General features: G+C 35.6%; 1 protein-coding gene across 1 annotated transcript in view; it reads right to left on the bottom strand.

Moving 5' to 3' along the window:
- The window catches only part of myom3 (myomesin 3), a 69,963-nt gene that overhangs the window by 10,027 nt on the left and 32,203 nt on the right, over nucleotides 1-27,733 (bottom strand). Inside the window, exons 14-27 of the mRNA XM_081389101.1 lie at nucleotides 26,652-26,779; nucleotides 23,812-23,995; nucleotides 22,041-22,215; nucleotides 21,351-21,472; nucleotides 19,086-19,273; nucleotides 10,179-10,305; nucleotides 8,122-8,303; nucleotides 6,915-7,029; nucleotides 6,673-6,829; nucleotides 4,043-4,149; nucleotides 3,637-3,681; nucleotides 1,722-1,861; nucleotides 1,491-1,635; nucleotides 269-328 (exon numbers count right to left, since the gene is read on the bottom strand). Of these exons, the coding sequence (XP_081245227.1) occupies nucleotides 269-328; nucleotides 1,491-1,635; nucleotides 1,722-1,861; nucleotides 3,637-3,681; nucleotides 4,043-4,149; nucleotides 6,673-6,829; nucleotides 6,915-7,029; nucleotides 8,122-8,303; nucleotides 10,179-10,305; nucleotides 19,086-19,273; nucleotides 21,351-21,472; nucleotides 22,041-22,215; nucleotides 23,812-23,995; nucleotides 26,652-26,779 (1,875 nt within the window). The remainder of the gene's footprint in view (nucleotides 1-268; nucleotides 329-1,490; nucleotides 1,636-1,721; nucleotides 1,862-3,636; nucleotides 3,682-4,042; nucleotides 4,150-6,672; nucleotides 6,830-6,914; nucleotides 7,030-8,121; nucleotides 8,304-10,178; nucleotides 10,306-19,085; nucleotides 19,274-21,350; nucleotides 21,473-22,040; nucleotides 22,216-23,811; nucleotides 23,996-26,651; nucleotides 26,780-27,733) is intronic.

Below are 27,733 nucleotides of genomic sequence, written 5' to 3'. Positions count from 1 at the left end.
ACAATGAACAATTATATTTTTACTAACTAACTTTAATAAATGCTTAAAAATATTGTGAATTGTTATTTTAAGTTAGCATTTAAGTTACATATAAAGTTACATTTGCATTGTTAACAAGTGAGACCTTGCTGTAAAGTGTTAACTATTGTAAAGTCCCCGTTGCACGAGAGCTTCTCGTATTGTCTTTGTTCATACATTTGTGTATATCATGTGACATGGTTTCTCTGTGCATCTGTTATTGGTCTCTAGATCGGTTCTGTCGACTCACCCGCCTTTCTCTTCCAGTTTCGTCTGTTGGCCTCAGATTTGGCCAGTGTGTCTCGAAACTCTGACAAACAAACAATAAAACAGAAGAATTAATGTTAAATCTGGAGAAATATTCAGTATGACCCTCAGCCTGTCGCCAGATAGATCAGAAAACAATTGACTCTGAATTTGAGTTTTGTTGCATCAACTGAAAAATGACAATGAACTTCATTAAAAAAAAAAGAAATGTACCTTTCTTAAAAGTAAAATTCTGAAACAATACCTGGTTTGGTCATGATACCTACTTTCAGTTCATGGTATAACATTTTATTACAAAAGCTTTCAGAAAAACTTTGGTTTGGTGTCAGGAACAACAACTGTTTATTCCAAACAAAATTACAAATTGTAAAAAAAAAAAAAAAAAAAAAAAAAAAAAGGTGCAAACTAGATCTTGATTGATAATGCTTTTTATACATTTATTATAAAGGGAAATCTGTGTGGTGGAAAAACCCCAAATAAAATACATTCTGGGCATTTTTTTTGCTTAAAACTGCAAAAAAGTGACAGTAAAGGCATTTAAAATTTCAACCAAATGCTGTTCTTTTGAACTTTCTATTCATTAAAGAATTCTGAAAAAAAACTGTTTCCACAAAAATATGAATCAGCACAACTGTTTTCAACATTGGTAATAATCAGAAATGTTTCTTGAGCATCAAATCATCATATTAGAATAATTTCAGAAGGATCATGTGACACTGAAGACTGGAGTAATGATGCTGAAAATTCAGCTTTGCATTATATATTACAATATGAAATTAATATTTCACAGTATTACTGTTCTTGATCAAATAAATGCAGTTTTGGTGAGCAGAAGAGACTCTAGACTTCTGAAAATAAAAGTGTATATAAAATGAATATATAAATATACATAGGCTTGTATATTTTTCACATCGTTTTCTATGTGAATATATTTTAAAATGTAATTTATTCCTGTGATCAAAGCTGTATTTTCAGCATCATTACTCCAGTCTTCAGTGTCACATGATCCTTCAGAAATCATTCTAATATGATGATTTGCCGCTCAAGAAATTATTATCAGTGTTGAAAACATTCGTGCTGCTTCATATTTCTGGGGATTTCAAAAAAATTCCACTGCTTTCTATTCTACAATATAATTGTTTAATCAAATAGCTTTCCCCCTGCGGAACATGTAGTTTAATGTTATAAAGTAACTGCAAACATACTCTTATCCACTAACACCAGTGTGAACTGGTTCTTGGCCCGTCCGTCTTTGAGCTGCGCGGTGTACGAGCCCTCGTCTTCTCTTGAGATTTGATCAAACAGGATCTCCAGCAGACCTTGTGCCTTGTCAAAGTTAATCTTACGGGCCTGCAGGACACACACACACACAATGTCACTGAAATGACATGCAGAAGACTGTTAAGGCCCAGATCTAGTGAGCCTGTAGCGGTTACCGGTGTGCTGGAGATCTCGGAGTCGTTGAGGATGAGCCGAAGCACCGCAGCACTGCTGAGATCTTCTGTCCGGAGCCACAGACGGACTCTTCCCTGCTCCGACACCTCCACCTGCCAGCCTTCAGACCTCAGAGAGATCACTGACAGAGGAAGAAGACATTGCTTTATGTGCATACACAGAGTTAAAACAAGAGTTCACGCAAAAATGAGCACTCTGTCTTTTGTTCGTTCATCCACAATTTCACACAAAGCCATCAGACCCCTTCACTTTTAATTTGGAAACGATCTCTTTAAGATGTCTAAGCTAAGTCTCCTCAGGTGCACTTAATGATTGATAAATTACTATTGTTTGGTGTGTTGGTGTGAGCCATATGCAATGGAAGCAGACTGTCCTTTCTTTCTCTCTTAATGAGAGCCTTTGTAGAGTTGATGTGTTCCTGACAATGTAAGTTTGTGCTCTTTTGATTTGTGATTATGATTCTTATGTTTCAGTGTTCTTACTATTTTGATGTTGAATTGTTTAGGATTGGATTATGTGATTAATGATTTAGTTGAAGTTCTATGGTGTTAATTATATTTAAGATTCTGTTTGTTTTTTATTTGTTTATAGAAACCATACAACTCTATATCTGATTCCCATTCTACTCTATGGCCTGATTCACGACCTGTTACAATAAATGAGTATGGACTGAGTACTGGACCCCAGTGTTTTAATGGACACACCATCCTGGTACACATTTCCTTAACCAAACATTCCCAAAATTTACACTAGATCTTTCTGAAGCATTGTGAGTCTTCCTACACTCTCAAACTAAGGCCCTGTTTACAGTATTAAGATGCATTTTGGTCGATCGTATCACAAGTAGATGGAGACACATTCCCCCGTTTACACCTGGTGTTTTAATCCGTCTCTTTTGTCCACTTTCAACCACTTCTGTCCTGATTTCTTCGAGGAGAGGGTCTATGAGCGGGTAAATGTATGGGTTTCTCAGATCTTTCGATCTAATGGACAAAATAAGCTTGAGCAATTTACATATGAACACGAGCTGAGACGACGAAAAACACCTGTTTACACCTGTATTTCACATCATCCAAAATGATCCAATCAACCAAAATGCATCTTAATACCAGGTGTAAACAGGGCCTATATGTTTGTATATATATACATACATATATATGAAGAGTTCAGATGCAAAAGCCTCTAAGTGCCATCTGAAATTTTCTTCTAGAATGATCATTTTTATCAAGCTCGTATATTTAAGTTCACTTAACTGGCAGTGAAAATGACCTATTAATTGTCATTTAAGTGAAATTACTGAACTTAAATAAACGAGCTTGATAAAAATAATAATTCTAGAAGAAAATTTCAGATGGCACTTAGAGGCTTTTGCATCTCTTCGTATATAAAAATGTCTATATATGTAATCATTACAATCACAACTTGTAATAACTGCATATGGACATGACTTGGACACAGTCACCTCTGATAACAAATTACTCTAAATTGCAATGAAGAAACATTTTCTGTAAAGCTGCTTTAAAACGCTATGTATTGTGAAAAGCGCTTTACAAATAAATGTCAATTGAATTGAATTGAATAAATCATCATATTAGAATTATTTCTGAAGGATCATGTGACACTGAAGACTGGAGTAATGATGCTGAAAATCCAGCTTTGATCACAGGAATAAATTACACTTTAAAACGTATCACAATAGAAAATAGTCATTTTAAACTGTAATAATATTTGACAATTTTACGGTATCTTTGATCAAACAGACGAAGCCTCTGTGAGCAGAAGAGACTTTGTCCAAAACATTGAAACATCTTGCACACCCTAAACTCTGAACGCTGGTGTTTACTGTTTAGATGCTCTGAAGATTTGCGCAGTTTCTGAAGTGTTTGATTCACTTACACGGGTTTCTGACATTCCAGCTGAGTTCTGTCAGGCGCTCCAGATCTGAGAGAGAAAACGCCACAATTGCAAAGTCAAATTCAATCACACTATCAAGACAAAGATACCGGCTGCTGTCAGAATGATCAGACATCTTTGCAAATGAGATTTCAAGTTTAAAGATTATGTTTGTCATGCATTTGATATCTAACACAAACAGTGTTAAAATACACAGATCTTGTACAACATGGTTTAGGGCAAAGGGGCTCGACAAAACATTAATCACCGGCCGAATGATGATAAAATACCGGGGTCACACTAAGAAAAGACGAGTTATGCGTCAAGGTTTCATGCTGAACAGATGCACAAGGTCTTATGCCACCGTGTTCAGGTAATGAATTATGCCGGCATAGAAATGAATATCTACCCTGGGCAGTGAAGGTGAAGCTCGAGGAGACGTCAGGGTTTCTGCTCAGCTCCACTGTGTAAAGGCCCAAATCCTGCTCTGAGGCGTCCGTGAAGGTAAGAACAGACCTGGAGACATACATGACCGACATCTGAATCAGGTTTATGCACTGTAAATGCAAACATTGTATTTAATTAAAAATAGTAAATTTACCTTAATAATTTTTTTTCAACCTGCTATTAACACTCACTTTTAGTAAGTTACTTGTACTTTGAGGTTGAAAAATCATACCAGCTCAGTCTACTTGAGCTGGATTCATTTAGAAAAAGTAAGTTTATGACCTGTGGGCATGCGCAGATCAGTCCTCTCTACGCTAGACGGCAATATATGGCCACGCCAAGACTCGCCCTTCAATAGCCACTATTGGCTGAAGGTGAAAACCGTAATTTTAAGCCACCATTGTGGTGATTAGTGTTTGTTTTAGTTGGGCTCTTGACCCTTATATCCTTATTTGAACCTTTTGTTCGGCTGCTGTAACTGAGTTATAACAGCCAGATGAACAAACAGAAAAGGTGATCTGATGGTGATGGTTGTTTTTTAACATAATCGTTATTTCACAGTCATTTGACCTGATTCACTGAACTCATATAGTTCAGAGTTAATTTCTGAGTTAGATTTACTTTATTAATTAATTATAACAGCACTGTCCTGATACAGGATACTATTTTTACCTTCAATTTTTTTTTTTTTTTATGTAGGACATCAAGAATTAGCGTATGAATCTCAACAATGGTGACAAACAGATCACCCCCTGATCATAAGCTCATTATTTATTCATGCAGCAATGCATGATGGGAGCCATGAATGAGTTTTGATTGGTTGCACCCAGAATGCACTGCAACATGCTTTATAATTGTCACCATTGTTGAGATTCACAGGCTGGTTCTTGATGTCAATGTGTCTAAAAACTAAATTAAACAAAAAAAAATATATATTTTTTGGTATAATGGAAACTTTTAAGAAATTCTAAAAATTATGCTGTACAAGAACAGTGCTATAATTAATAAAGTAAACCTAACTCAGCAATTGGTTTCTTTAATTTAAGTGAACTTGAAAAATGAGTGAGCAGAACTAAAAGTGTTAAGTTGTAGGTATTTAGTAATTCTAAGTGGGGTTAAATTTATATCAAGCAATCCACACAAAATGAAAAAACTAAGTTAACACTAATCATGACTATTAAGTTACATGAACATAAAAAAACGTGCTAGTGGCACTACTTGATTTAGTACTGCACACTTAAAATAAACAAGCTTTTCTAACTCACTAATCTTAAGCTTACTTTGCTTAATTTTTTTGAGGCAACGAGTTTGCATACTTTTTTAAGTAAGGTCAACTAATTACATTTTACAGTGTGGACTATTTAAAGGTACAGTTTACCAAATCATCACCATCATTTACCCAAAACTGTATGCATTTATTTCTTCTGTGACAGAAGATTGGAAGTAATCAGCATATGGCTTCAGAAGACTGGGAATATTCAGCACAACTACATTTATGGGACTTTTTATAAAATGTTTTGGTCCACATCTACTTTGACAATGTACTTTCATTATATAGTAAAGAATGACCAGGACGTTCTTTAAAGATTCAGATTTTCTTTTCCTTAGAAGAAAGAAACTCTCACGAGGTTGAGTAAATGTCGACAATTCTTATTTTTGAGTGACAATTCCATTAAGAATAAGAATGTTTAAAGTGTATCACACACACACACACACACACACACACACACACACACACACACACACACACACACACACACACACACACACACACACACACACACACACACACACACACACGCAAGCACGCACGCACGCACGCACACACACACACACTCTTCCAGTCTCTTATGCTCACAAAGGCTGCATTTATTTGATCAAAAATACAGTAAAAACAGTAATTTTGTGATTTATTATTACAATTTAAAATAACGGTTTTCTATTTGAATATATTTTAAAATGTAATTTATTCCTGTGATGGCAAAGCTGAATTTTCATCCTTCAGAAATCATTCTAATATGTTAATGTTTCACAATATTACTTTACTGTAGTTACTGTAGTTTTGGTCGAATAAATGAAGCCTTGGTGAGCATGAGAGACTTCTTTCAAACAAATCAAACACACACACACACACACACACACACACACACACACACACACACACACACACACACACACACACACACACACACACACACACACACACACACACACACACACATATATATATATAAAACAGCTTATATTAAGATAATTAATATACATGCTAAATATCTTAATATTTACTGTATTATATTTATACTAAGTTAATAGTTTAATATTGTAGCATCAGTTTTTGATTACTTCATTGCAACGCTTCATGGGATGAGTATCATTTGCTCATAAAATAATTAAAATTTGGAGTCTGTCTTTTTTGTGCTTAATCATAGTTTATATATATGTTTGTTGGTTTGATTCACAGTTTAGAACTCTTAATTGACAAACTGTTGGAGTTGCCTATGGCAAAAATAAATGAGAAACAAACTTCCAGAACCAAAGTTACTGAAAAAAGTGTCACTGTTGTGCTCATATTATGACATATTGGCAAAAGACCTGTTGTTTTTGTTCTCCAAGCGGGCTCGTCCGGCATCAATAGCTTTTCCGTAGTTCTTATTCCACTTAAAGACGTCTCCATCAGCCACATCAGCAGCTTCAAAGCTCAGGAAGATGAAGCCGTCATTATCAACTCCCACCTCAATCTCTTTGGTTCCTGGTGGCAAAATGTGGGATAGAGTTAATCGCAACTCAGTGTTAAATGAGAATGAAATCATCATGCAGATTTCCAGGGATCTGACCTGCTTTAGTCTGTGCTTTGACTGGCTCAGACGGCACAGAAGACATGCCGACTCCAGCGTCATTCACAGCAGACACACGGAGACGGTACATCTGACCTGCTTTCAGACCTGAAACCTGATCAACAACCATCCGAAAACAGGTCACTCCTCTTTCAAAGCTTTCTGGGACTAGATGCAAAAAAAAAAAAAACCCTATTCTGAATTGCATTGGTGAATTTTAAGATTTTGGGCTATTTTGCTTCCATAACATGCGGTCTTTCAGACTAGTGGAAAGCAAACGTCTAAAATACACTTTTAAGTGTTTATTGCATTTTGCATCTGTAGATTTAAGTTACAATACAAATATTTAAAGGCATTGAGTTTTTCAGAAATCTCCACTTCTGCAGCTTTACATACATCAAATGTTACTGTTTTATTCATATCTACATTCTGAAGGGTTTTACAGAAGGATTTCTTCATATATCAATGATTTACATATCATTTTATTCCTAAAAATATGGTGAAAAATTTATATTTTTCTGGGTGTTGACAGTATTTTATGATTTATGGAGTGATAAACAGAGATATCCAACAATACAGGATTATTATCATTAATTAAAACTAAAACTATTGAACACATTTCTGTTAATTGAAATAAAGCTGCAAATAAAATAAAATATAAATATTAGTTACAAGAATCTAACCACATGAAAATGAGAAATGTTGATATGGCAATAAGATGAAATAAGTTCAAGTTGAAGCACTACACATTTAAAAAAATTATAAAATAAACCTAATTAGCATTTTTTTTACAAAAAGTAATAAAATGACAAAAGGACATACAATTATTAAAAATTCAACCAAAATTTCCATAAAAAAAAACTAATTCAAAATAAAACTATGACAAAACTTCATTAACACTGATCCAAAATCCCCTCTATAAAAACCTTTAATATCTTTAAACATAACAATTTCAGAAAACTTGTAATAAAAACAATTGTTTTAAAGATTAATGTAAGGAGTGATATCGATTAGTTATTTTTTTAATTATTAGTTGTTTGTTTTCACCCTATTCATCTCTAGGGTCTTGCCTTAAGTTGTTATTCCTGATGCACAAATGTAATTCGAATATAAAATTAAGAATTCGATTGCAATTCAGTTCAGATTCTTAAATTTTGAATATTACTCAAACCTGATAAGGAACTGCAAAAAGAGAAACTAAACAGACCTTTAAGTGAGTTTCTGTCACCGCCTCGCTTGTCACAGGGGTCCAATCCTCAGACTCCGCCCCCTCACTGATGTCCACTATATACCCACTGATCTCTGATTGGCCCTTGTACAGAGGCTCCGCCCACAGCAGCACAAGAGAGTTGCACCTCACTTCTCTAAATTCCAGATCATATGGACAACCTGTGAGAAATTAAAGAAAAACATCAACACAGTTTTCCATCATGACTCAACTCATTTTAATTGTGTTCAGGAAACCTGTTTGAAAACTGAAGAAATTACACACTTCTAGATTCCATGCATCCATTCATTTCTCTTATATTCACTCCACTTTATATGAGCTGTGTTTATCCTCTTGAACATATTAGACACAATAAAACAAAAGAAATAAATCATCTAGCTCACAACATGCCAAGGCATACAACTGATAAACAAAGGAAAAATGCAGTGTGCCGTCTCCACTCTTTCTTGTTAAATGAATGTGCTGTATTAAAGTGAAATAACCCTCAAAAATGGCAAACAAGTGAACCAGTACAATGGAAGAAAAACTACTTTTATAGATTGTTGAATTCTGTATCACTGTGCCAGAGAGACGCACTCTAGTGAAACACACTATAAAAATGAAATCATTATGAACTATAAGGAACTGAAACACAGAGATTTATGATAAGCCATGTGCCAGATGTGATTCAGTTCAGAGAAGCTTCTAAAACAAGATTGAAACTCAAATCACATTTACTGCTTCTTATGATTAAAAAGTGTAACAAATAAATTGTGCAATAAATAAATAAAAACTTAGTATGCAATAAATATAAATATACAAATAAATGTAAGATGGTAATATAACCTTATTCCTTGCAAGAAGTAATATAACCTTAATATAGTAATATAACCTTATTCCTTGCACAGTTTACGTTGATGAAATTAGAAAAGTTTCCAAAATATCCAACCATTCTTTCTTCATCAAAATTGCAACAGTTTTTAAAATGCCCTATTATGCTTTTTCGGATATTGCCTTTCATGCAGTGTGTAATAAAGCTGTTTGTGAATGTAAAAAGCAAAGTTTTAAAGATCAAATGCATGACAAATAAAGTTATTGACTCAGAAAAGAAAGAATCGATTCTGAACTGCAGAAACGAGTTGTCAATAATTCCAGTCTCTTTTCCTATTACATACTATGAAACAATGTAACTAATTTGCATAATGCCAGCCTGTGCTCTTCATTGGCTGCCCGTGAACGGGGTCTACTTTGCCCCGCCCACAAACACTGTAGTTGTAGCTGAGACCGGAAGAGTTTGGTTTGTGTTTTCAACATGTTGAGGAGACACCGTTTTCAGAGCTGTGAATCCACTTTGCTTCACTTCAAAAGGATGAGGACTCACACTAGAATTGATACGGAAAAAAATTATGCCTTTGTTACTATATGTATCACTGTGTATCAAGTGCTGAGAAAGATCCAGATTCAGATTGGGGTCAGACATGCGCTGTAAGTGGTCGACCAATCACAGCAGACTGGGCCGTTCGACCAATCACAGCAGAGCATCTCAGGAAAGGAGGGGTTTAGAGAGACTGAATCTTCAAATGAACTTTTTTTCAGACTCTTTGAGAAATAAGGTGATGTGAAATGTATATTATGAGAAAGTGTTTTTTGACCTTGGATGCTTGTAAACCTATTGTTGGAGACTCCAAAACAAAATTAGGAACCTTTAAAATAGCATAATAGGGACACTTCTGAAAAGCATGAAACCAAAGAACAAATAACAGACATGAGAAACAGATCGACAGGAGAGTAACACAATTATAGATCAACTAAAGTATTACATAAAACAGAGGGAAACATATAAATATGGAAGACAACAAGGACAGTGCAAAAATGTGTAATACCATCTGCTTACTTATGCATAATAGCATTAATACAAAGAGTAAGATATATGTTGTTCACCAAAGATTAGTCAGGATTGGAAATTCGGAAACCACTAGAACTGTTAATGGCATCTGTATAAGAATAAAAAAATAAAAAAGTATATAATTCTCATTGGTAACTGTGCATGATCTTACCAGCCTCAGGCATTGTCCAGCGCTCACATAGAAGCAGTTCGCTGGGTTCAGAAGGGTTGCCCAGGCCAATAATGTTGGCCGCGAAGGCACGAAACTGGTAAAAATTCCCTTCCTCAAGGCCTGTCACCTAAAAACAAACCAGACAAATAATGAAAAAAATGGATGTTGCAGAAAGAACCCTAAAAGAGAAACCTAAAATAGAAGACAAAACAATCCCAAAGCACACACAAAACATCAAAAACATCTGAGAGGACGACACTTTTATTGGTAGTTGAAAGCATCTTTAAAATCTTGGCATCTTTGTACTAAATCATGCAAACAATGTGCTAAAACATGCTAGCAGCATGCTAAATAATGTCAGCAACATGCTACTTCATGCAGGCAATGTGCTAAAACAAGTTAGCAACATGGTTACAACATGCTAACAGAATGTTACATCATGTTAACAACATACTAATTTATATTATCAATGTGTTAAAACATGCAAGCAACATGTAAAATCATGCTAGCAACATGCTCATTCGTGCTAGTAGTGCATTTAAACATGCTAAAACAAACAATGCTAGCAACATATTTTAGTTCATGTTAGGAGTGTTAAAATATTCAAGCAGCATGCTAAATCATGCTAGCAACATGTTAAAACATGCTAGCCTAATTCATACTAGAAATGTGTTCAAAATGCTAAATCATTCTATAAACTTGCTAAAGCATGCTAAAAATACTAGCAAAGTGTTAAAACGTGAGCAACATGTTTAAACATGCTAGAAATATGTTAGCAATTGAAGGCATGCTAGTAACATGCTAATTCATGCTTGCAACATGCTAATTAATGCTAGTAATGTACTAACAAAATGCTAAATGATGCTAGACACATTAAGATTTTTAACAAAATTTCAAAATTTTATCAAGCCAACATAAAAGTTTGTCCCGACAAACTTTACTTTCTAGTGTTGATTAATATTTTTAATTCGTTTTCATTTTTACATTTTCAGGTTTTCATAATTTTCATCATTTCATATGAAAATGTGACAATTTTTCATAATTTTAGCTGAAGTTTTAGTAATTTTGTTGTATTTTGTCATTTTTATTAGTAAAAAAAAAAAACATTTCAGTATTGTTCTTGTTTCAAATTTTAGTTATTTTACTTAAAATAAAATAAAAATAAAAATGAGGAATGGCATCTTTGCAACTAGCTGAAAAAAAAAGTAATTTATGAAATATTCTTTGATATTATCGTAATGTAAGTAATGAAAATGTTTCTTTATGGTTTTACTTTTACTTCCAGTTAACAATAACACGCCTGCCCAGAAAAGCCTATCTTATCTCCGGTGTATTGATCCGCCGGTTGATGTCTATATGGAGGACCATTAGGCCACAGAGGTACTTATCCGATAAACATGGGTTTCTGTGATGAGAAGCAAAGATCACCACGAGTGGCCACCTAGCCACACATAATTGGCATTGGATTTAGGAACACAGGCCTTCTAGAGCCTTTTAGACTCGTGATTAACTGTTGCCTGAATCCTCTTATCAAATCAGAGGCTTATCTGAGAGCTCAAATCTGTTAAGCGTGGAGACCAGGCCACCCACCCACTGCCTGCTGGGACACAGAAGCTCCACTAGATGGCAGGCGTCAGGAATGGGGAAGGGATTTGAGTGTAGGGTGGTGTGTGTATCTGATGGTGTGTAATGAGGCTGGACAGGTGGTGTGTCTCCCTGACTGCTCAATGAGAGGCGGAAATCATTAACATGGGATTCACATGCTACGACCACGGAGCACACTCAAAGATCAATGTGTTTCTAATTAACATAATGTACTTTGAGTCTTCCTGTGAGCAAATTGAGCAAAAAAAAAAGCCCCAAAAAACCTCCTTCCTATCCCCCTCCCCCAATACAAATGTGTTAAATGTTAATAGAAAGAGACATAAAGCTGTTGTTGTGGCCATTTCAGTCCATCAGAGGGCGATGTGCATTCACAACACTTTCCACAAATACAGAAAAAGGTTTTATTTTTTATTTTTTTTATTATGCTTCAACAACACAAACAAACAGGTATCAAATCTCTGAATATAACCGCAACTGTTCAGCCTTAGGTTGAGCATAACTAGTACAACGAACAGGAAACTCACAATAGAACAAACAAATAATTAAATAAAATGCAAAATGCAAAAGAAATAAAATGAAAATAAATCAAAAGAGGCTTTTAAATGAATTTAAACGTATCCAAAAGAGAAATCAATTTAAGGGCTTTCTTATTTTTAACAAATTTTAAATGTTTGCACAAGAGTTTAACCTCATTCATCCACTGATTAAAGTTGGGTTTAGATTTAAACCATCTGCATTTATGAATGAAAAACTTTCCAAAACATAACAAGAAATTAATAACAAAATCACACTCTTTGTTTTCCAGACAAACACCAAACCTGAAGTGAGGGGTGGGAGTTCAACCCTCCTAGATCTTAACCAGTTCTGCACCTCAGTCCAAAAGGGTTGCACCATATCACAACAAAAGAAAACATGCTCTAAATTTTCAATATTTATTTCACAAGAAACACAATTATTCACATCAAAATTAAATTTCAATCTTAAAAATTCATTAGTAGGATAAACCTCGTTTAAAATTCTGAAGTTCACCTCCTTAGCTTTAGGAGGGAAGGGAAAAGATATGTGATATGTGCTCATTAATGTGTAATTACTTCTACCAACTAATCAAGTATTCTCGTTAGGGCTGTTTTCGACTAAGGATTTTCATAGTCGAATCTGATTCGTTAGATTTTGCCGTAGTCGACGAACCTTTTTTTTTCTTTTTTTTTTTAGATAGCAGCTAGATTTTTTCCATTTCAAACAAAAGAGCTAAAAAACACATATATATCACACATATATCATAACATTTCATAAACATGAGGAGCAATATGAGAGAGAAATTTGGTGATGGTTGTTTAGGTACATTAAACCACGTAAAGCTTTTTCACGCCCATGAGAACCGCGTGGAGTCAACTCACAGCCGCTCCGCTGCCCTGCTGAAAATGTGAAGCAGAAACGCTTAATATCAGATAACGTCCATAATAATTGGACTCTGGGTTCGATTTTTTTTACCATTTTAAGTGGTTATGAGGAGCAACATGAGAGGGGAATTTGGTAATCATTGTTTAGGTACATTAAACCACGTAAAGCTTTTTAACGCACATGAGAACCGTGTGGAGTCAGCTTTTTAACGCACATGAGAACCGTGTGGAGTCAACTCACAGCCGCTCCGCAGCCCTGCTGAAAATGTGAAGCAGATTTTTGAATACATTTTTATTTATTTACATTAGTAAGCTACAGGACATCGTCTTTCAAAACATGACCTGCGCAAAAGCGAAAAAATAAAATAAAAATGGTACCCAGCCCTTCTGAAAATGCGAATGCGTCTCTATCCCCAGCACATTTCAAACCAAACTGACGCCCATGTATTCGACTATGAGGTTCATAGTCGAATCAGACCTCTCCGAATCGAATCGTCGAATCCTCGACTATTAGAAGTCAGCCCTAATTCTCGTAAGTGTAGAATCTGCCATTTAGAATACATACGAGCGAGTCGCTCGAATGGCGGCAGCCATGTTGCGCCTCCATCTTGAAAATACATTAGCCAAAGAGGGACATACCTGGAAATTCAAGCTTCGCCTTTCGCGTTTTGACACTCAGTGGCACCGTGACGAATGCGAGGGGGAGATTACTCGCGACTGCCGGCAGATTTGAACTAATACGGCCACCGTAGGAGTTAAAACGCCCTTGGAATGGGAGGGGCTAGAAAAGTAATATTCAGTTGGTAGTCATAAACAATTTCACCGCTAGATGGGAGAAAATCCTACACAGTGTAGCTTTAATTTTAACCATATCAAAATCTTTAAGCACGTATTCCTGTCTAATTGGGTTTGGGTAATAAGCCTGTAAAATAAAATTTCGAATGACTCTATTTGTACATTTTTTAATCACAAAAATCACAACTTTCTAAGGAGAGCGGCCTCAGTTCTGGGGAGACTTTGGAGTACAACATGTCTTCTTTAACCATTAATCGTAAAGGAATTGGTATGGCTCAATCATTCTATTAAAAATATTAACAGTACACTGTAACTGGAATTTCTCACAAAACAAATCTCACAAATTTCCTTTATCATCCAAGAAATAGGCAATAGCCCAAATCCCTTTAGATTTCCATTCCTCAAAATATACATATTTTCTGTCAAACTTTATATACTGTATCTACTATTCCAAACTGGAGAGTTGTGAGGCATGAAGTTATGTTTGAACAATAGTTTCCAAAAGAGCAGAACTTGCTGATGTAAGGCTGAAAGTTGAACTGGTAACGAGCTACACTCAAAGTCACAACATAGCAAAAAGTTTATTCCCCCCAGTTTTTTTAAAGACAACATTGGGGACAATAAACTAAAAGGAGTGGCTATTTTGAATGAAGGATTTTAACCATTTCAATTTAAATACAGAAAAAGTGCTTACAACTCAAAAAAACATGTTCTGTTTCATCCTAAAAGGCACTAAACCTACTTGCTGTAGATTCTTTATTGGTGTTTGCTAAGACAAGCAACACTATTATTTTTAGCCAGATTTAGGTGTAATGATGTGATTTTTGCATTAAAGGAACACTCCGACTTTTTGGGACTTTAGCTTATTCACAGTATCCCCCAGAGTTAGATAAGTCCATACATACCTTTTTCATTTCTGTGCGTTCTGTAAGTGTTATTTGACGCACCCACCACTAGCCTAGCTTAGCACAAAGACTGGATGTAAATGGATAATGGTAGCATACTAATCCCAATAAGTGACAAAATAATGCAAACATTTTCCTATTTACATACTGTGCCAATAAGTGACAAAATAATGCAAACATTTTCCTATTTACATACTGTGATCTGTATAGTCACAGCGTGTACAAATAACAAGGCTATATGAGACAGAGACCATTTTTAATCTTATAAATACTGTGAACTATATTCTCACTAGGCGTAGGAGCACAGCTAAATCAACAACAGGGCGTCTCGTGTGCTGCGCTAATCACTCCGCCCAAGTAGCCACTCCACCCAAGTAGCTGTGCTCCTACGCCTAGTGAGAATATAGTTCCCAGTATTTATACGATTAAAAATGGTCTCTGTCTCATATAGCCTTGTTATTTGTACACGCTGTGACTATACAGATCACAACATGTAAATAGGAAAATGTTTGCATTATTTTGTCACTTATTGGGATTAGTATGCTACCATTATCCATTTACATCCAGTCTTTGTGCTAAGCTAGGCTAGCGGTGGGTGCATCAAATAACACTTACAGAACGCACAGAAATGAAAAAAGGTATGTATGGACTTATCTAACTCTGGGGATACTGTGAATAAGCTTAAGTCCCAAAAAGTCGGAGTGTTCCTTTAAGTTAATGCTTCAGATATGAATAATTCCTCAAATCATGCATCTTGTTAAGGGGTGTGCTGTTATACTGAGTGATCAGACATATTAGTGCATACAACAGCCAAAATCCAATGTGAAAACTATTAAAAAATGGTTTTCGTTAACTGAAAAAAAGCTGAAATTAAATGAAGTACTAAAGTAAGTACTAAGATCAATAAGGCTAAAACTGAAATAAAGAATAAAACAAAGGATAAAAACATAAAAACTAACTAAATTGATGACACAAACTTAAATTAAATAAAAAATGTAAATGGAAAATATCAAAATAAAACTAATTCAAAATATTAATAAATACTACATACTTAATAAATAGTATTAAAAATCACACTGTCCACGACACCTTAGCATCATGTGGGAGTTTTTGACTAGATATTACTTTTTTGCCAATCTAATGAATTAAACAATTAACTGAACATCAACTGATTAGGCTTGGTTAGACATGTATAGTTTGATTTTATACGTTGAATGCAGTCGACAAGGTCAAGACCTCTGATGTGGGAAAGTCACTTTATTTATTTAAAACGAACTAGTATTCACGCTAAGTCAGTTAGAAAATAGTTTATGTAAAAGAACATGTTATCAAAGATGGTGGACAGTTTTGTTCATTATCACACTTAAAAGTCCTGTTTTAAACAACCAATAATTAACTCAGAATGCGGGCATGAAGGACACATCATAGAGTAAGTGTATCGTAATTAAATGGTGCGTTTGTTTACATGCATCTCTGCAGAAACTAATGACGAGACCTGCTTTAAAACTATAAAGGCCGTGGCCTCTGTCCATGCACTCCACAAATTAATCATCACTTGTTCTAACAATCGATTGGGAATTTTTTTTTCCAGCAAACCACTATAATGTGATGTTCAGACTTGAACACGGCCTCATTAAAGAGTGAAAACAATCTAAAATAAACATTGCTTTAACTTTTAATTAAGTCTCCATGGACAACGTAGTTGCTCGGTGACACATTTAAAGTAAGAGAACCAAGTTAGACAAAGGCAGATGTGCCTGGCATGATTGTAATGAAATTTTGAGCAGTAACAATTATTATTTATGACTGATTTAAGCTGGTCTCGTCATTAGTCGCTGAAGCAGCATGTAAGCAAATGCATCAGTGAATAAACAAACTTGAAAATTATATATAATAACTGTAGTCTTTCTTTTAAAAAGGCATCTGAAATCTGAAAACTGCAATGTAGTGTTTTCAAAAATATTGCTTTTTCGATACATATCGATACTGAAATATCTGAAATGCTTCCAATACTAATTTCCCACAGATTAGGAAACCAGCTGTGCTTTCTCTCTCTCATCTCTCTGACAGCGAGTGACACACAAACCCGCCTCCACTCACTCACTCGTTTAATTTGCTCAAGATGAATATTGTTGATGTTACAGGGCTTGAATTTTGGCATGGGATTGCGCATATTGCACATAATTCCCTCAGATTTTGTTCTCACAGCCAAAGTGCGGCACATAAATCCGCCTCTTACTACTAAATTGAGTTCTTTTTCGCTGTTGAAACAGTCAAATACACAAAATACTGTCAAAATGCCGGTCTTGGCGAGTATTCATGTAAACACAGTCAGTTATGTTTTAAGTGAACGTAAACAGTTAAGAAAGAAAACGCATGTGTAACAGAATAATGGAACAGTACATCAGGTCTTAAAGTGACAGCAGCCTAATATACATGCTGTTAAATTATGATATTATTAAAAATATCTATATGGCAGTTTTTCCCCATGGTATCGATGCCAAAATTGTGGCCAGTGAAAATTTGAGTGTCTAAGGGCCCTTTCACACTTACCTTGTTTGGTTCGGATTTTCTGACTTTTCAGTTTGATCCGAATCAAAATTACAGGTGTGAACCCTCCCCCGGACCACGGTCCAGACCAAACAGACCAAATTTTGTCAGACGAAAAGAGGTAGCCTCGGTCCGGATCAAACTGAACAAAGGTTTGGTTCGTTTCTAGTGTGAAAGCATTTTCTGTTTGGTTCAGACTTTCAGACCATTTACAGGGTGTGCCGGTTGTTCCCGCAGGATTGCTTGCAGTCTTCTCCTCCTTTCCTGCCGGCGACGATAAAATGTTCGCACAGCGAGGACATTCATTTGGCGAATTTGAACTAGCCTCAAGTATAGTTGGTGCTGCAGGGAGTAATGCCGCAATAATAACAGTATAACAGCAACGATATGCGTCTGTTCATTTATTCTTGTCAAAGTTACCCGCCGAATTGACAACACGCTGACGTCAGACGCACGTCCGTTTACAAACCAATCAATGTCAAGGTGCAGCCCACACAGATGATGACGACAGGACGCAAGTATGTCATGTAAAGTGCTTTAATGCGCTCGCATAATTGCAATGTGAAACCAAACCAAATCTAACCGAATGAATACAATGTATCAAAACATGACCTTTGGTGCGGACTTTCAGGTGTGAAAACACCCTAACTTTGGGAAACCTCTAGCCATAGTGGCTGGAGAGCAAAAAAAGTTAATGTCAAGCCCTGCTTCTAACGATTATGAAAACAAGATAACTGAGGCAAAATGATTATTGTGCCGCTGCCACACTCCACCCAGCGCACTTTCCTTTCCTTCACAGCCTTTCGTTTCTCCCTAAAAGCCCAAACTTAACATCCAAATCAGCCAAATAAGTGAGTGTTGTTAAATGTAGCCTAATGTTGCTAAACTGCGGGACATGTTTGATGTTAAACAGTGTTATAAAAACACTTTATTAGAGACACTGTTCCCCAGGTGGCTTTCTGTGCGCGCACTCGGATCAGCAAATAGGCTTTGGATACACACAAAAATGTCAAAATGCCTTTTTGGAGAGTATTCACGTAAACACAGTGGGTTTTGTCTTAAGTAAACATACACAGTTGAGAAAGAAAACAAGTGTGTAACCGTATATTGGATCCGTGCATCAGCTCTTAAAGTGACAGCAGCCTAATAAACCTGACGCTGTCTGCGTCATTCATGATAATCAAACAACAAATGACAAAGGAAAATCACTCACTGATCTTCTCTGAATAACTTAAGTAGCTTTAATAAGGATTAATCTATATTTGATGTGTACAGTAAGACTACGCAGTGTTATTTTACATTTGATTATTAACTGTTTTATTGTAAGCTATTACTTATCTGAATACCACCATTAGTACACCTTCCTGAAAAACTTTTTTTTTCTTGTTTTTGTTTGTAATTAGTTTCTTAGTTCTAATTGCTGACTTTTTACTTGTCTCATGTAATTATTTTGAGGATCTTTTTCTTACATTAGTTAACTAGTATTAGTTTTTTTTGCTGAAGTATCGATAATTGTGAATTTTCACTGACATTTAAAATGACTCATATCGTGAAATAAGATTTTGATCACATCGCCCACCAATAATCATGTTAAATAATTGTGACCAAAAAGAATCGTGATTATGATTTTTGCCATAATTGAGCAGCCCTACCTTGTATAGTCTCTCTTTAATGGGCTTGGCGTTGACCTCCCGCCAGGTGCTCTGGGATTTGTGCCTCTGGTCCAGGTAGTAGCCGCGCACAGGGTCTCCTCCGTGATTGGCCGGGGCCCTCCAGCCAATCAGCATCTCTCCTCCGGTGCAGTTCAGTACGGTGACGGCTGATGGACAGGATGGCACACCTGCAGTGATGTGGGGAAGGGAGGGTCAGAGGTCACAGAGCTGGAGCTGCATTTTGTGTAGAATCACTGCTGAAGTGAACCACACCATGTTTGCTATTAATTGTTAATGAATCAAAGAAGTGATTATTTGATTCACTCAGTGTTTTGCAGCTGAAAAAGCCTAAATTATTAATACCGGTAGGATCACTAAATGTCCCGGTTTCATGAGGTGTGTCCCGGTGTCCTGATAATGCGTTAATAATTTCGCATGCAAAAATGTGTCCTGGTTTCAGATGACTAAAAATTAAGCATCCTCATTGTCCTTTCAGAAATTCCAGGTTATGCTTTTTATGCGGCGAATGTGTTTCAGTGTCCGATGCATAATGATGCAAATCAGTATTGATTTATATACTATTATATTTTTTATTAATATTTTAAATTAGCTTATATTTTTATATTTACATTTTTTACAATTTTGTTATGTGCTTCTGTTATTTTTATCAGTTTATTTTCTTCTGATCTTTTTTTGTATTGTAAGTAATGTAAAGTAATTTATGTTTTTTAAACATTATTACTATTTTTAATATTACTAATTTAGGTTTATTTATTTTTTTGTTTTAGTTCAGTTTTAGCATTTATTTATTTCCAGTTAGTGCTTCAACTTAAACTTATTTCAGTTAGTTAACAAGGCAACATTTCTTCTAATTTTCTTTTCTTTCTTTCTTTTTTTTTATCTAAAAATGTATATTTTATTTCATTTCAGCTTTATTTTAATGAATAAAAATGTTTTAATAGTCTAAGATAATAAACCTTATGCAAATTAGGTGTGTAATATTCATTTCTGCCAAAGATCGCTTATGACAAGCATATTATATGTGGAATAAGTTTTAATGTTGTAATTATTTTGTGTTAAAATATAACAAATGAAATGTGTCTGCAAGTCTTTAACTCAAAATTCACTTATAAATGCAAGCATACAAACTACACTGTATTTACTATGAATTCAGTCCAGACCACTAAACATAAAAGCAGACTCCATTCAAACATTGCAGATTCGGGATAACGACTCCAATGCGGCATTTCATTTACACAGAAACACTGACTAAAAAACTAAACTCAGGAGCTTCAATTCTAGTTTATTTCACGTCATTTGCATTTGATTCAAGTCAAAATGTGAGGAAACTGAAGAGAGGTGCTTGCAAAGAGGGCTGAAACACACCAGGCTTTAATTAAAGATATATGATATGTTAATACAATCGCTCTCATTTCAATGAAATTATCATCTCCTGTTAATTCTAATGGAATTTCAGAATGAACTTACGGTCAGCCTAATAATTAATGAAAGCACTTGCGTTTTCTGTAAGGATAACGTGATCATCTATATAAAAAAAGCCAGGTTTGATCAGCAGTGCGTGTGGCTGAAGCGTCTCTGGTGTTCGATGATAACAGACGGAGCATCTGTCCTGATCTCAACACACATCAGTGCAGGAGTGCCACTCAGAATCAGACGTTATTCCAAAGAGAAACGCTGAAGCGTCAGACAAAAGCCTGATACTGTCAGGATTGAGCCAGACACAGAATGACTCCAACATCTCTTGAGTAACAAGCTTGTCTTTGGTCAGGACTGTAAAGCACAAGAGCATCGTGTCTGCGCGCCTTTTCTGCTTTTATCCAAGTAATGAAGCTTGAAAGGGCATATGTACTTTAATTATGTATTCTATAGTAATAAATTATGTAGTAATACATAACATATGTATTCTGTCTGAAGCATTTTTACATTTCCTTAACACAATGTTAGAGTGCTGTGGGTGGTTTCTAGGGCATGAATATGAGGGTTGCTAATGCCTTATGAGAAATGATTTGCACATTGCTATATGGCTGATGTTCTGGGTTGCTCACTAACCCAAGTCAAAAGACTTCACATGATGTCTCTCTTCATGCAGGAAGCTCATTCAGAGAATTATAAATTCGCACTGAGACCATAAACAGTTTTCCGGAGCTCAAGCAGACAGCCGGCGGCACTTTAGACGGGCCGGCGTCCCTATTAAAGCCGTCTGACTGCGTGGTCTCGACTGGTTCGCTGGCCGCTCAGACTTACTTATCGCTGATTTGACTCGGATGGCAGGAGACTCGTCCGAGTAGATGCTGTTTCCCGCCAGTCCCACAGACTTCACCCTGAATACATACTCTTTATTGGTCTTCAGGCCATCAACTGTAAACCTGAGCGAAGAAAAACAGTTTTTAGCTGCACAATATATCGAAATATCGCAAATGTATATATATATATATACAATGGCTTGCAATAACTGAGATCATGAACAAAAGACAAAGAGAAAATCACTCGCTGCTCTCGGCTGAATAACTTTTGTAGCTTTAATAAGAATCAGTATATATTTAATTAATTCAGTGAAAACTAAGCAATGTTTTATTTTTACATCTGATTATTCAGTTTCTGTTGTTAGATAAACCTAATGTAGACCTGAAACCCTAAAGCCCGTGGTTTACACTGATGTTAATATAACACTTCTTATGCTACAGTAAAACACTGATGTTCACTTTCAGAAGTTTAGGGATGTTTTCTTGTCACAAAAAGAATGTGAAACACATAATTTTAAATATATTTTAAAGATAATTTAAGTTTAACTTTAAGCATTATCGTATCGCATATCGAATATCGCATTATTTAAAGAGTTATCGCATATCGCAATTTTCTTCAATATCATGCATCCCTAGTTTTTGGTAAAATATTGGAGTCTGTAATCATAAGATCTCAACCACAAGAAGAGACCTGGTTTTGGTGATGGGCTTATTGTTGATGGTCTGCCACTGTCCACTTCCAACCTCACTGCAGTACAGGTAGTATCCCACAATGCCCTCTGTTATTTTAGGCTCCTTCCACTGCAGTAGGACTGAGCTGTTAGTGTCTCGATTGGGGAAGACGCCGTTTGGTGGGGCAGGAACTCCTTAAACACATTAGAACAAAATCCACACTGAGCTGTACAAGTTTACATACACTACCCTTGTGAAAAAGAAGAGTGCTTAAAGAGATAGTTCACCCAAAAATTAATATTCTGTCATTATTTACTCACCCTCAAGCTGTTCCAAACCTGTATGAGTTTCTTTCTCTGCTGAACACAAAAGAATGTAAATAATATGAGTAATCAAACAGTTGATGGGTCCCATTGACTTCCATAGTATGGAAAAAAAAAACACTATGGAAGTCAATGGGGTCCAACAACTGTTTGATTACTGACATTCTGTAAAATATCTTCTTTAGTGTTCAGCAGAATAAAGAAACTCATACAGGTTTGGAACAACCAATGTTATCTCACGACCAATTCGTAAGAGATCGTACGAGTGAGTAAAATGTGACTGATTCGTACGGCCTCATTCGTACGATTTGTCTAAACCCCAGTGACGGTTAGGTTTAGGGGCGGGGTCAGGGGTAGGTCATTTGTATGAATTCATACGAATTGGGCAACTCGTAAAATATGTACGATTTAGCAAAAATCGTACAAATTCGTACGAGTGAGGTCGTAAGAATTCGTACAAATTAGCCACCTTGTAAAATTTGTACGAATCGTCGTGAGATCGAGAACTTGAGGGTGAGTGAATGATTTTCATCTGTGGGTGAACTGTCCTTTTAATTGTATTGAATGTGCACTTCAAATTTTAAAAACTGTACTTGCAGATAATATAATATTAATGAAATAAAAGTGTAAAAGTCACTTAAAGGGAGTACACTTTCATGACTCTGTTTTAAAAAGCGCTCTTTGAATTAAGTACAAATTAAACCTTATTTTGTCTTGCTTTAAAGAAATACACATCTTGATGTGTTGTCTATTACAATTAATCACATCTATGTTTGTAAATGTATATAATATATATACATGTATATATACATATATATGCATGTATACACACACACACACAAACTTTTATGTTAGATGCGATTAATCGCAATTAATCAATTTGACAGCACTATTATTATTATATTTAAAAGCATGGCATACAAGTTCTAATAGAAATGACATTAAAGTACATTTTATATTACCATAAACTCTTGTCAGTACATTCAGTAGTACACGTTAACCATATTTCCAAGCCAATAGAAGTAATTATGAAATTACAAATAAAGATGTACTTAAATCATGCTTAAGTGGGTTAAAAAAGCACTCTCAAGTTTAAATAACTGCATTTATTATACATTTAAACTATAATACATTTTAATTTAATTGTAAATACCATGCAGTTGTGTGTTTGAACACTTTTCCATTCTTTTAAAGTCTTTTGAATTCTTATTTTTGTAACAAGTACTCTTAAGTATGCTTTTTTACAAGGATATAGTCCATTTAAATCTATTTTAAGGCATACTTCATATTGTTTTCTATTGTTTTCTATCATTTGGACTGTTTCATTCTAAGCATCAGAGAGATTGCTTATGACTCTCCTTTAATGTTGCAATAAAGAACATCAAATGGAATGACATGAGTGTGAGTGAATAATGACTAATTTGTGTTTTTATGCGCACGGCACGATTCCTTCAAGAAAATGGTCACCTAGTGGTTGTCCCAGTGAGACGGGTCCGCTGGGAAGAGACGGCTCGCTGATCCCGTACTTGTTGATCGAACGAACACGGTAAGAGTACGACTTCCCTTTCTGCTGGTCAAATGCAGCAAATCTAGTCGACAGCACCGTCATATCCATACTAGCCAGGTGCCAGCTCTCCTTCCCTGTGATAGACTGAAATAAACAACAGTCAATGCACATTTACCTTTACGTTTTATGATTTATCATTTATCCAAAGTGACAGTAAATTCAAACAGTTTGCAAATTTGTGTTTTCCCTGGGAATCAAACCCAATTCTTTCTAATTTCTGTTCTGTATATTTTATATACATACACATATACATATATACACACATACATATATATGAAGAGTTCAGATGCAAAAGCCTCTAAGTGCCATCTGAAATTTTCTTCTAGAATGATCATTTTTATAAAGCTTGTATATTTAAGTTCAGTAATTTCACTTAAATGGCAATGCAAATGACCTATTAATTGTCATTTAAGTGAAATTACTGAACTTAAATATACAAGCTTTATAAAAATAATAAATGTATATATAGATATAGATATATATCCTCGTCTCCGTCTGCCTATATATATGTATATGTGTGTGTATATATATATATATATATATATATATGAACTAAATGACAGTAACCATAGAAACGAAGGAGCTGCGGGAAAAGAACAAAGGAAAACAGGAAAACAAACTTAAAATCCAAACATACACTGACACGTGACAATATTTTACACTAAATTACGCTTGCATAAAGTAGGAAGTATCTTTTTATTTATTTATTATGATTTATAATTTATCCAAAGCGACAGTGCATTCAAGAGAAACATTTAACAAGTATTTGAATCAAACTAATTTCTGTTCTGTGTGTGTGTGTATATATATATATATATATATATATATATATATATATATATATATATATATATAATTACATTTTGTAACTATAAATTACAATTGCATTAAGTAGGAAGTCTCCATGATGATAAACTATTGCAATATTCTCTTAATAAAACATGCACAGTGGTAAATGGACATTTAAATCTTTTTCATTTATATGTATTTCTGCCCCCACAATTTCAGACGGTCCCGATGAACTAGACAGTTTTATTATGGTGCTTCTTATAAAAAGTCCAATAAAGTCCATGTCCTGTGGCAGTGTGCGCTCTCTCCTGCTCATTACAGAGTCGGCAGGCGGCTGGAGCTCTTTCTTGTGTCTTATATTGGACGATTCTGCCTCCTCGGCTCTGAGAACGGATTACTGCGAGCACTTTTACACTGTGAGTCATGAAGAGATGAAGTGAAACTTTCAAACTGCCCTCAAAAAGCCAGAAGGATCCTGACCTTTTATAGTGCTGACGGCCTTGAACATGAAACTGAGAAGCTAAACTTGAAAAACGCCTGTTGGGTCATTTAATCTGCTCTGCAACATGAACTTTCTACCAAGATAATTTAATATATGCTGGAGTTACTGGATTTGCACAAACACAGATATACGCCACGGATACACTCAGAGCTAGTGATGCAATGCAACTATACTAGAATGCTCCCATTTGCAAAATTATTAGAGTATGTTTTCATATACTTAACCCATCAAGTGTTATTATTGTTAACTAAACCCAAAACTAAAAACTATTAAAAAAAACTTTCAGCAATTGAAATAAAGCTGACATAAAATTAAATATTAAATGAAAACCTTAAACTGAAAAACAGAAATATATATATTTTATACTAAGTATACTACAAACATATTTACTGACATATTGCTTGAGACTCACTGGTATAAATATTATAATTAAACTTTATTTGGAGTACTTCTTTATTACACAATGCACATTTCTTAATATTAAGCCTAAAATGTGTTTTAATATCACTGTATAACATGAGTATTTAAATGCAAGATATTTAAAGTGTACCTAAAGTATACTTGCAAATATTTCCATTTAGCACAATCAGATATACTATATAATAATAATAATAAGTATAACTAATTATAAATGTATCTTTCAGCACTACTTCCAGATAACTAAAGTGCATTAAGTACAAAATTGGTAGTTCCAATTTAACAGACTTTGTGTATTTAGCATACCAAAAGTACAAATGCAGGGTATTTATATTAAGTACATAAATATGTAAATGTATTTGTAGTTTACGTAGCATAAAATAAAATGCATTATAAGTACATTTTAGTATATTTATTTTTCATTAGGAAATAAAATATCAAAAGCACATCAATTACGAAAACTTTACGAATCTAATTCAAAATACGAATAAATACTATATAGTGAAGAATACTAAAATAACACAGAAACCATCAAGCTGAATAAGATTAACCTAACATTTACCTTTATTCATTAAGCAGTCACTTTTGGGAAGCTTTGAGTTGCTACTTGTTTTTAAATTAAGCATGCAAAAGTTTTGTGCATGAATTGCAATGAATCTCTCAGTTCGGCCTACTCAAAGTCACATATTCAAACATCTCAGAAAATCAGCAAGCAAGTGCTTTGAGGTCAAGAGGAAACACATTATGCATCCGTCACATAACACGGATGAGCAGCGTCAAGATCTCTATAGTTTAATGAAGCGTTCGCTTTGCACCTGCTGCCACCCAGGATTCAGCATTCACTGCCTCTAATTATCCGCCTAGTCAAAGTGCAGTGTTAATTTGGCCCGCTGGCTCAGTGTGTGAAGCCAACGCAACTTTAAGGCCTGCGGTCGAGGGTAAAACTACAAATGCAGAAGCGCAGGACCCCCGCAGGGCCAGTCTTAATGAGCCGAGCTGCGAGCAGTGTGTGGGACGGAGGTCAACTCTCACCCGCTCCACGGCGTAGGTGAGGCACTCTCTGCCCCGCGGATCCGGTTCAGTCCAGCTCAGCACAGCGTAGGTGTCGCTCAGCTCACACACTCGCACATCAGTGGGGGGGAACGGCACTCGGATTCGACCTGCAGGAGGCAGAGGAGAAACTGAGAGCACTGGCAACAGGAGCAGGAGAGCGAGGGCCTGATAGAGGACGGGTAAAGGGTTGGTCACGGCTATATAAAGATTCCTGTTTTTCACTAAATAAAAATATTGGTTAGAACAACACTTTGAAACGTGTCATAGCAACACAAATGTCTGTTTCAGGACATTCAGTATTTGACCTGTAATATATATATATATATTTTTTTCAGCGTTTAGTGAAAGAAAAATGGCAATATTCATTTTTTTTAACGTCGCACGCACAAAATCAAACAAAGAAACAAACAGAAACACACACACACACACACACACACACATGACACATACACAACACTCATACACACACACTCACGTACACACACACACACACACACGCACACACACACACGCATGACACATACACAACACTCGTACACACACACACACAGACACACACACCACACACAAACACACAAACAAAAAAACACACATGCACACATACACACAAACAAAGAAACGCGCACACGCGCACACACAAACACACACACACACACACACACACACACCTACACACACACACACACACACACACACACACACACACACACACACACACACTGCAGTGCTCAGTAAAACCGCTAATTCTGTAAAAAGAACCGGTTGATATGGGCTCTTAACGGCACATCATCACGGCCCATGAGTCCCTGGTGTTGCCATGGCAGTTAGCAGCTCGGCTTCAGAGACATATCATCATCGTTTTAAGGCTGAATGCTTATAAAACTGCCCAAGTCTTTATGGGTATTGCCATACCGGGGAGCGCAGAACACCTGTGAATGCTTTATATCAGATATGCCCTCTGAAACAGAGCAAATTCATCATCATAACTGTCTGAGCTATAAATTTTTTAGGACGGTTAATTCATGAAAAAGAAATACATCTCAAAAGAGACAGCGGGAGCA

The sequence above is a fragment of the Scardinius erythrophthalmus genome, assembly GCF_964197995.2.
Source record: "Scardinius erythrophthalmus genome assembly, chromosome: 16".
In the NCBI taxonomy this organism is placed as follows: domain Eukaryota; kingdom Metazoa; phylum Chordata; class Actinopteri; order Cypriniformes; family Leuciscidae; genus Scardinius; species Scardinius erythrophthalmus.
This window is presented reverse-complemented; position numbering and strand designations above follow the sequence as displayed.